Source organism: Dipteris shenzhenensis, chromosome 7, assembly GCF_047967505.1.
Source record: "Dipteris shenzhenensis isolate YYH24624 ecotype China chromosome 7, Dip_SZ_1.0, whole genome shotgun sequence".
Classification (NCBI taxonomy): domain Eukaryota; kingdom Viridiplantae; phylum Streptophyta; class Polypodiopsida; order Gleicheniales; family Dipteridaceae; genus Dipteris; species Dipteris shenzhenensis.
This window is the reverse complement of record NC_141602.1, coordinates 35,372,490-35,382,992: the sequence shown is the minus strand read 5'-3', so window position 1 is coordinate 35,382,992 and position 10,503 is coordinate 35,372,490. Positions and strand designations below refer to the sequence as shown.

General features: G+C 42.0%; 1 protein-coding gene and 1 long non-coding RNA gene across 6 annotated transcripts in view; both read right to left on the bottom strand.

Annotated features, from left to right (window-relative positions):
• Window positions 1-3,484: 3,484 nt before the first annotated feature.
• Window positions 3,485-5,301, bottom strand: LOC147900273 (uncharacterized). 3 transcript variants are annotated; one of them, XR_015541349.1, is made up of 3 exons: window positions 4,787-5,301; window positions 4,493-4,622; window positions 3,485-4,312 (listed from the first exon to the last, which is right to left on the bottom strand). It is a non-coding gene; the product is annotated as an uncharacterized LOC147900273 (long non-coding RNA). The 3 variants fall into 3 exon arrangements; XR_015541347.1 differs by having other exon boundaries at window positions 3,485-4,269; XR_015541348.1 differs by having other exon boundaries at window positions 3,485-4,251; window positions 4,502-4,622.
• Window positions 5,302-7,754: 2,453 nt separating this feature from the next.
• LOC147900272 (uncharacterized) overlaps window positions 7,755-10,503 on the bottom strand; it is a 3,121-nt gene continuing 372 nt past the window's right edge. Inside the window, exons 2-7 of one of the 3 annotated variants that reach the window (XR_015541354.1) lie at window positions 10,190-10,322; window positions 9,728-9,872; window positions 9,447-9,480; window positions 8,905-9,157; window positions 8,397-8,715; window positions 7,755-8,286 (exon numbers count right to left, since the gene is read on the bottom strand). Coding sequence is in view for 2 of the 3 variants with exons in the window: in XM_087377581.1 (XP_087233707.1) it covers window positions 8,603-8,715; window positions 8,905-9,157; window positions 9,447-9,480; window positions 9,728-9,872; window positions 10,190-10,322 (678 nt within the window). In the remaining variant the exon portion in view is untranslated. Of the gene's footprint in view, window positions 8,716-8,904; window positions 9,158-9,446; window positions 9,481-9,727; window positions 9,873-10,189; window positions 10,323-10,503 lie in introns of all 3 variants that reach the window. The other 2 variants (XM_087377581.1, XM_087377582.1) reach the window with 2 other exon arrangements.

Sequence of the window (10,503 nt, the reverse complement as noted above, 5' to 3'; positions counted from 1 at the left end):
TACAAGTATGGTTTGAATGATGTACTTGATGGTTCTGTGGTTTTTATTCTTTTAAAGTCACTTGTTTTCTTGCGTAAGATGGGTGTATGACATGCTTAGATAGTCATGCCATTTGCTCCATATACTTTCTATCTTTGCCACCATCACACTATGGCCAATGCAAGGTTGCCACCCTTGCTCAAGTAGTTTGCACATAGAACCAATTTGGCTTTTACAAACATGCTTTATGCTTCTCTATATCCCGCAACTCCTCTAACTCATGAGGATAGCAACACCTCCTGCTTTGGCAATGTGGGCATTCCTCCAAATAACGGCAATGAGATACAAAGGAGGGTCTTACTCTTTGCCTCATTAAGGTCATTGTTTCTTGCTTGGATGAGATCTCCTAACTCATGAGGATAGCAACACCTCCTCCTTTGGCAATGTGGGCATTCCTCCAAATGACGGCAATGAGATACAAAGGAGGGTCTTACTCTTTGCCTCATTTAGGTCATTGTTTCTTGCTCGGATGAGATCTCATTTCTTAGTCAAGAAAGAACCAAAAGATTGTAAATCTCTCATTGACAAAAATAGGGCACCATACAGAAATGTTAGCTTCTTATGAGGTTGTCTCCCTTAGAAATTTTTTGGAAAATGAGGAGCATACATAGGATGATCGTCTGTTGATCTACTATGATAACTTTTCAGTACGAACCAACACTAGGGGAAGATCCGACCCCTCCCCCCTCTCTCTCGGTTCCCTGTTGTTCCCCGATGAATTCTTCGTTGAACTGTAGAGATGTGTAGCAACACCTCCTCCTTTGGCAATGTGGGCATTCCTCCAAATGACGGCAATGAGATACAAAGGAGGGTCTTACTCTTTGCCTCATTTAGGTCATTGTTTCTTGCTTGGATGAGATCTCATTTTGTACTCAAGATAGAACCAAACGATCGTAAATCTCTCATTGACAAAACTAGGGCACCATACATAAAGGTTAGCTTCTTATGAGGTTGTCTCCCTTAGAACATTTTTGGAAAACTTGGGGCATACATAGGATGATCATTTGTTGATCTAGTATGATAACTTTTCAGTATGAACCAACACTCGGGGAAGGTCCGACCCCTCCCCCATCTATCTTGGTTCCCTATTGTTCCCCGACCAATTCTTCGTTGAACTTTCGAGCGATTCTCCCTAGCGATAGACGCATCATTAAAGTGCACAATCTAGTGTTCCGCGATCACACAAAGCATACTAAGGTGGACCGTCATTTCATCTATACATTGATTGAGCATGGCATGATGGAGCTTCTTAATTCTTCAACAAAGGGGTAGGTGGCAAATCTTCTTATCAAGGCACTTTCTCAAGAGCAGCCTGAGTATCTTCTTCAGCATGTGGCTATAGGCCCATGACCAAGCACTAAGAGGTGTTTTTGAAATAAGGCAATGCCTATCCTATGAGCCCTATCAAGAGGCATTAGACCTACCTCGAGAGTTTGTTGTTAGCATATTATGTCCTATATTGAAGTAAGAACCTAGGGAGGGGGAGCATCTTTCTTAGGAAGATTGTGAGATCATGTTTAGGTGCAGAAACAATCACATGAGGCTACAGTACAACCACCTTTCAAAAAGAACCTAGGGAGGGAGAGCATCCTTGTTAGGAAGGTTGTGAGATCATGTTTAGGTGCAAAAACGATCGCATGAGGCTACAGTACAACCACCCCCTCTATAAGGGAGACTGGCCCTGCAATGGGCCATTTATATGCTGGTAGTAGGTCGACCAACAACAGGCATGCTAGGAAGTAACAAACAAGTCAATAGAGCAAGTCAAACAAACCCTAATCTAGGTTATCTTGCAAGAAGGGTAGCTGACCATTTAGGACCTCTTCGAACCCTTGTGTAAACATCTCCACCCCAATCTCTCTATACACTTCTTCCTCACTTTGAGTGCCTCTCCTCTATTGTACCCGCCTACACTTGCCTACCAAAATGTCTCCCTAAGGTGTGTGGCAAAGGAGTTTTGGTGCAGCAACAAGTTTCTCCACATGGTGGGAACCCTATAGTGAATTCAGTTCACTACCTTATTGCCGCAATATATGTATGTTGTTGTTTTTGTTGTTCTTATTATTATTATCATCATAATCATTATTATTATTATTATAAAATGTGATTATTACTAGTGCATGTTGTATGAACTCTATGTCCTAGGGAACCATTTCTCTCTATTTGTTCTACACTAGTATCCTCCATTTAAGCATTTTCTCTTTTGAAAATATGTCATGCCTTCTATCACCCAACACCCTTCTTGTTACTTTATCCCTTCTACCTATTATCAGTCCTAAAATCTTGCAATTTAAGATAGAAGGAAGAAGCAGTAAGCGCAGAGAGAACTAGCTATCCTCCTATCATCCCACAATTTTGAAAATATATGGAAGATTGATGGATATAACTTAAAGTAGTAATCTCCTATTATCCTACATTTGACAAGGAACTTTAACACTGGTTTGGTAGCATAACAAGACATAGAAATGTCCTATTTATGGGTTATAAAATAATAGTAATGGTGCAAACGTTTAAACAATGAAAATTTTCTTTAAGGTGTGTATTATATGGAATCAAAAGCACATGTGAAAAATAATATGAATGTTGAAAACAATTTGTAAGGCCTTGTATCACCTCTGTAAAAGTAGATAGCTCTATGACAACATCGTTCGTTGTAATCAACAAACTCTAGCGTCGAAAAGAAAAAACATCATACATCGTAATAATTTTCTCCAAGTGGCCATTATCATAGCAAATAAATATGGGTAAAAGTAGAGATACTAAGATTCATTAAAGTCCAATAAAACATATATGTCAGCATGGAGAATGAAGCTAGAAATAGACCTAGCCCTAATCAATATGCATATCCATACACATATGAGAATTTGTAAGTTCCAAATGGTCTCTCCCATAAGTAGTATATAAATTTTCTTATAAATAAGAACTTTGTATCTGTGGAATCTCTAAAATAGTCAAGAAATATCATCTCTATCATCCTAGAAATAGAAAAGCATGTAGACAGTGCAACCAAAAATGAAGTATCCCAAAGCTATATGCCATAGAATGGGCAAGCCATATGCCATAGAATGGGCATAAAGAGTCTCCATGTGCATTAAAAACAACCTTCCCATGAAGGGAAAAAATATATATCACAATGGTGGACTCTCAAGAAGATGAGTTTCAAAGATTCAGAGATAGCATACCTAATATTTATGTCATGTCATGGTTATGGAAACACGTTCCCATCCAAGCTCCTAGAAGAAATCCCAAGATTACCTTCACCACAAGAAGGTTCTACATACAGGTGTAGTTTTCAAATCGTCTCTCACATAAAATGTTCCCATCCAAGCTCCTAGAAGAAATCCCAATACTACCTCAACCAAAGAAGTTTCTACATACAATTGGAGCTAGAACAATGTTTAAGAAAGCAATACATTGAAAAAAATATTCACACTAGAATGCACATGAATCATGGAATAGAGTCAACTTACCAATGGTTACACTTCGTTCTCCTCTTTCGACCATCATTCAAGAAAGCAAGGATCAACACACATACGTTTTTTGCATTTTGGACAACCCCAAATGGTTCTCACAGGCTTGGATCCTTGCACATGTGTTTAACCTCAAAAAGTAACCTCTTGCACTCCGCGGCACATACAACACAGATCTTACTTGCCTCATTATCCATTCTCATAAGCATGTGTCCTCCCAAAAAGGTCACTTTCACCAATACCCCGACTTATATAAAAGCTTGCAAATGCATTATCCACTAATTGCTCATGCAACCTCAGCATAAACTTGAAATGACTCACCTCCTTACCATGAAGTTCTCTCCAAATTATCCAAGCATTTGTAAATACCGAATCCATAAAGCCCTAAGCCACCACTTCCATTTATGTATGGTAATCTCCGAACTATATCCATTTCCGAGGAGTAATGCTACTAAAAGTGTCACAACCTACTTTACATTTATTAAACTGTATTGCAATCTCAGGACAACAAACTGAAACCTTATTACCATTTCCAACTTGTCTTTTTACCTCATCTCTCTTCTCCTTCACTTGCATGCTCATGTCTTGATTCCATGTCATGCTTAAGCAAACCATGTGAAGCTTGGCACCGTCCTTGGGCCTTTCTCTTGCAAGGACGTCCCCTCTATACCTTTGAAACAAGTCCATTATCTTGTACATCTTGTAAATTACCATCCTCTCCAGAAGAAGATGACGTAGATTCCTGTGGACATGCACGAACCTGTTGGACGACCAAGATTCATTTGTTTTCTTGGCCTCCCATGCTGAAAACATTGAGTTTGTATTACGAGCGCACATACATTTGATGTTGAACCAACGGGATCTTGCATAAATTCGTTTTCCAAAGCATTTATGGGCAATGCATTTACCTCAGTCCCAACTACTTATTCCGGTGTGAATGGACTCCAAATCGTCTCCAACTTTCAATACGTTCTGAACAGAACAATGATTACCTTGTTTGCTTCCAAGCACGGCAGCCAACCTAAGATCCTCCTCTTGCAGTATTGAGTGGTGTACGTCATGGAGCCCTTCCACAGCAATGACCTCATATGGAACAAGAGCTGAACGAGTATCCTGCGCAATGGATTCCAACAACGTCATTTTCACAAATGGCTGCAAATCTTCCCAATGTACTTTATAGAGCTTTGCATCTCCATCAAACAAGACGAAAAAGGTCAATCAATTGGGCTGAAATGCTTTGATATTGCCTTTATACAGAAAAGCATTATTGTCCTTACCATGTTGCTGTGCTGCCCATTCTTGCCCAAAGAAAAGGCAAAGAAGATGGTTGGAACAATCACTGAACAACCCACTAAGGCTCTCAAACTTGTAATTCAAGGTTTCTGAGATAGGGGCGATGCCGTGGCTGTAGAGATCTGCTGAGAAGAGGCGACAATAGCTCCGAAAAAAATCTGCACTTGCACAGACGTCCGGGCGGCAAAACTACGACTAAATTTGTTTTGAACCCATTCGTTTGCTCATGCTTTGGCTAAACCTTTCAAATTTGGGTTCAATCTCAGCCATTGGATCCCAACCACCAAGATTTGATCCAATGGTCCCAAAAAAACGCGAAGGGGGCACTCATACGCAAGGAATTTGCAGCACCCTGAAAATAGGATTTCCTTGGTTGAAACTTGAGTTTTTCTTCAATCTAAAATTTGACTACAAAGTTTTGATCTATTCTTATAGATGGTGAAGAATTTTGGAATGACATAAAATTTTCCTTAAAATTTAAGTGTTGTATGATGCAATGCAAAAGATATAGGATGCAAAAAATGCTTCTATGCTTTTTGATGGGTTGATAGGACATAAAAGTGGCCCAAGACAATATTATGTCCTATTACCAAACTAGTGTTAAACTTTTTATATAAACGTCATTTTTCTTTGAAATTCTTGTGCCCTAATAAGACCTTTACAAATAAGTGAGTACAAGTACTCGTGAGCACAGCCTTCAATTAGTTTTATCAAAGGAAAACAATTGTCAAGATGAATGAATGATTAATTTGCAACACCTGCGATGGAAGCCCGTGTATAAGAAAGTTCGAATGATTTGCAAACTCCGTGTAAGAGAGAGAGAGAGAGAGAGTTTTTAAAAAAAGAAAGTGTGTGTGAGTAAGTGTGTGAGTGAGTGAGAGAAAAAAAACCAAAATAGAAGGACAAATAAGTGAGTACAAGTACTCGTGAGCACTGCCTTCAATTGGTTCTATCAAAGGAAAATAATTGTCAAGATGAATGAATGATTAATTTGCAACACCTGCGATGGAAGCCCGTGTATAAGAAAGTTCGAATGATTTGCAAACTCCACGTAAAAGAGAGAGAGAGAGAGAGAGAGAGAGAGAGAGAGAGAGAGAGAGAGAGAGAGAGATAAAAAAAAGAAAGTGTGTGTGAGTGAGTGTGTGAGTGAGAGAGAGAGAGAGAGAAAGAACCAAAATAGAAGGGGGCCACGTGGCAAAAAATGGTGTGGGACACTTTTTTAAGGAAAGTGTAACGATAGCACTCCCGAAGAGAGAGAGAGTTTTAAAAAAAAGAAAGTGTGTAAGTGAGTGTGTGAGTGAGTGAGAGAGAATAAGAACCAAAGTAAAAGGGAACCACATGGCAAAACATGGTGTGGGACACTATTTTAAGAAAAGTGTAACGATAGGCAGTGCTAACAAACTTAAAAGCTTTGCCCAAGGAAGTAGGATACTTTTCTTCTTTGAAAATAATTTTTTATTGGAGAATTTACATTCGCAATGAAGACTACTTTTGCTACCTTTGTACTTTATTAAAATAAGGGCCCATCATGCTACCCTCTAACTTACTTCTTTCCCTCCACTTAGGATCAACCTTCTGGCTACCTTCTTGATAACTTTGTTGCTACCTTCTATCTGCTGTCAACCTTCGCACTATCCTCTCTCTAACTTCTTGCTACCTTGTTAGGATCACCATTCTTGCTACTTTCTCACTACCTTCTTGCTGGCTCCGAGACAGCCACAACTAAGAGAATTTGTATCCTTTCGAAGTATAGATTATATTAAAGAATGGCTAGGCAAGCACATGATGTGCTTGACAACGTTGCCTCTTTTACTTTTATGGAGTAGATCGATAGTTGATGTGTGTGTTTGTGTGTGGAAAAAAGAAGAGAGAGAGAGAGAGAGAGAGAGAGAGAGAGGAGGGGATGAGTGTCCACAATTGATAAGGACACTTTTTATAAAAAATGTTACTACAACGGCTTCCTTGTCAATAGAGCTAGCAAAGGAAACCAAATTGCACATGTCTTTTTTAAACATAAGAGAAAACCATATTATTGATCAAACCTAATATTAACAAATGCTTTGATTGTTCATTTGGATTTGGCAGAAACCAATTCCTCCACTCCTTGAGGCAGAAACCAATTCCTCCACTCCTTGAGGAAATTCCTTAAGGTAAGGACTATCACGGCCACAATGTTAAGTCTTGGAATAAATTTTGAGTATTACACCAAAACAAGGAATCCAAGGAAATTTCATATGCTCAAAGAGTAAAACCAAGAGCTTTCTTTTACAAAAATTACAAGCACAATCCATGAAGCACAATGCAAAAAACAAAACAAAACACAACACAATGCAAAAAACTTTCATGAAAGCTATGAGACATATGGGAGAATAAACGGTATCCATAGTTACAAGGGAGCTTTAAACGTGTATCCATGAGTACCAAGGGGGCTTTAAAAACCAAAGACGAGGATTCTGTGGAGATGGTAAGTGCACAAGCTTTGTTTGCATGAAAGGAGCGTTGAATACTTTCCCCCTCGTAAAAGAGTTTGGATATGTTTTTAAAAACCTGGATTGTAGAGCCCTACTTCAGAGGTTTAGAAAATGCGAGCCACTTTCATTTTCAAGACACCTTCCCCAAGTTTCTCGCACCACACAACAATTGAGAACAAAGCCATCTATCTACACGCCTCTGGGTTGAAATCAGTTCTTTATGTTCATGCCCATGTTTGCTTTCTTCGTACTATAAATCATTAGATTAAGCTATCAACTATAGGAAAATGAGCTGGCCTCATCACACACAGTTCCTTTAGGTGAAGCTCTATAGAGGTTTCTGGGAAAATGGTGCCTGTACTTCGGCCTCGCACCTTTCTGTTAATACCAAGTTTTATTCTCCTCCCCCCAAAAAGGAAGATTTTTTCTTGGACTATTTAAGCAGTAGCATAAACTGAACGGTTGTTTGAGAGAAGTTCAATGAAGGCGAGCAGAAGCTGAACTGTTGTTTAAGAGGAGTTCAATGAAGATGAGTACACCTGTAATTCAAATGCGTACCCACTTCTTGTAAAGGTAATTTAATCTAGAGTTGCGTGCAATATTGTTACAAATGAACGTGTTCAGTCCTTGACTGTATCTGGTCTCCCTCCACTCTCCATTACAATTGTGAGCAGAGTGAGAAGAAGCCTAATTGGGTTCGGCTAATTCGCCAATGAAGTCTTGAAATTTGCAGCCTACGAGTTCAATGCAGCTAAAATCACAAAGACGAATTGTCTATCAGATTTTCCCACACATGCTTGTGCAGGAAGGCAAGATAAAGGGGACACTATGAAGCTTACCGTTGCCCTTGGTTAGATATTTTACTATTACTCCAGATGTCAGTGCAGTAAAGGCTAACCCACTGCACCTCGTTGGGAAAATTTTGGACCGCAAATCCAGTTCCGTTCTGTGGATTGCAGAACAGCAGAGATCGTGGTGTCTTCACAAGATTTTAGATTTGTGTAACTGTATGTCTGCACCATCAACGTTTTTAGTTATGACGAGAGAATTAAAGGCAGGGCCGACGCAGATGCCGGCAACAAACCCAATCGGTCACCGAGGCAAACAACGCCATAGATTGTACCTTCAGCAGGAATCAAGAAACATTTGAGGCTCTCTTGTAAGACGGTTGCAACCCTCAATCCTCCCACGAAGTGCTTTGACTGCGATTCGATTGTTCAAGTCGATGAACCCAGAAGAAAGCCATCCTGTCAATATGCCCAAATGGGAGCAGCACTGAGAGGAGTTTTGTGCTCCTCGTTTCGGCATGCAATCAAGGCCAGCGTCAGGTCAACCAGAGGCCTGGTCGGAGCCCCCTCCAGGCGTGAATCGTTGCGGGGAGCGAGCAGGCAAGACGAAACGAGGGGGAGAAGACCCAGGACCGGCGCCAGGTGACATGTTGCCTGCATAAAATGAAAGAAACAACGGAATGGGAGGATCAAAACTTATGCGTTTCGAAAGAGAGACCAATTTTCTGTGCTTGCAACAACTGCGATAACACATTTGACGACAAGTTCTCGAGCTGTCCTGATCGTGCACAAGAGAAGAAAAATGTCATGTGTATGTGCACTACTGTAGGAAGGATGCCATACCTGGGGATTGAGCAGGAGCGGCGATAGGCACCATCCCTGCAAACTGTGGCAAATTTGAGATGCTGACCTGGGTGGAGTAGGGAAGATGAAGCTGGCCAGGAGCAGGGATTCCATAGCCTGGCTGAGCTGGGGAACCCTGCACAGGAGGGCTCAGTGGAGGATGAGGATACATTGTGGGACTGCCCAAGGGCCCTGGAGCTCCATACACCATAGCTGGGAACTGAGGTCCCACAAACGGATTATACACATTCTGCTGCACAGACGAACGAATCACCAGAAGATAAGACCAATCAATTATTCCGTCAATTCCATCCCATCCATCAATACGACATTATAAATCATATCGCATTCCCGCCAGCATTCTGGCGTTATCTCCATCACCCGCAGCTTCCGAACTTATCCGAAGCACAGCGAATTGATCGCTACTCCCACTGTCCTTCTCTACTTCCCATCGGAATCTTGCCGGCCGGACATCATAATAATCATCCGCTACCTGGATATACAACGGCAACAAGGCTTTGCAAGGGGTCCAGGGAACCTACCGGTGGATAATACTCTGGCTGATATGGTGGATACCTGCGTCAACAACAGCAGCAAAGACGACGGCAAAAATCTGATAAGGACCCCACTACACCGCACTGCATTTACTTTAATAGCAACGACAACAATTTGAGTTCGCGAGGCTTGCTTGTTTCTTCGTGCGGGGTGTGCTTCCGGATTACTTTAGCTGAATCATTTAAGTCAACAGCTTCAAATCGTGCATTGAATATTTCATGCTTCGAAGCTGCAAGTTCTTTGAATCAAGCCAGCTACGGTTACTCACCCGAACGGAGGATAAGGAAATCCTTGCTGGTACGCATAAGGCATCGGTTGGCCGAAAGTTGGACTACCGCCGTAGGCCTGTTGTTGTTGCTGATGACTCGTCTGAAGTCCTCCTCTGTAAGGGCTGCCAGGCCGAAAGCGTCCCCCTGAGCCAAATTCCGTATCGCATCGCAGCATCTGAGAGTCACGAAACTTGCTTGCAACTAGACTCGCAGCTTGTAAGTGCTTACGCCAAGTTATTTTACTCAATCCGGACAGCCGAGAACAAAGTACGCAAACTGGCTTAACGTGGAAGGCACGTAGAACAAAACACTAGTGCGAGGGCTTCCAGGGCTTCCAATCGCTGGCAAGCTCAAGACTGTCACTCTCAGCATCAACTCGACTCCAACACAGCATTCGCAACAGATGGTACGGAAGAGAAGACACCAAGGGCGGGCGATCCATCCACCCTCGCAAGACTCACCGTGCAGAGAAGGAGAAGGGCGCGGTCGATTGGCACCCAGCGAAGCCAGATTGCAGTTCGCCCTCCTTCCATCGATAACCGGGGCGGGATCAGCGCATGCTCGCCGCGCAGCCTCCGCATCTCGGAAGGTCACCTGGAAGTCCGTCCCCCCCAACCCATCCAAAACACCAATCCGATCAACAAGCAAACTAGAGGAGCTCCGTTGATGACAAGCGCCGCACATGAGAGAAGGAGCCGATCAGCTGCAGCGAGCAAAGATGGGGAAGAGGAAGAGTAGGAGGAGGAGCAGGAGGAGCAGGAGGAGGAGGAGAGGG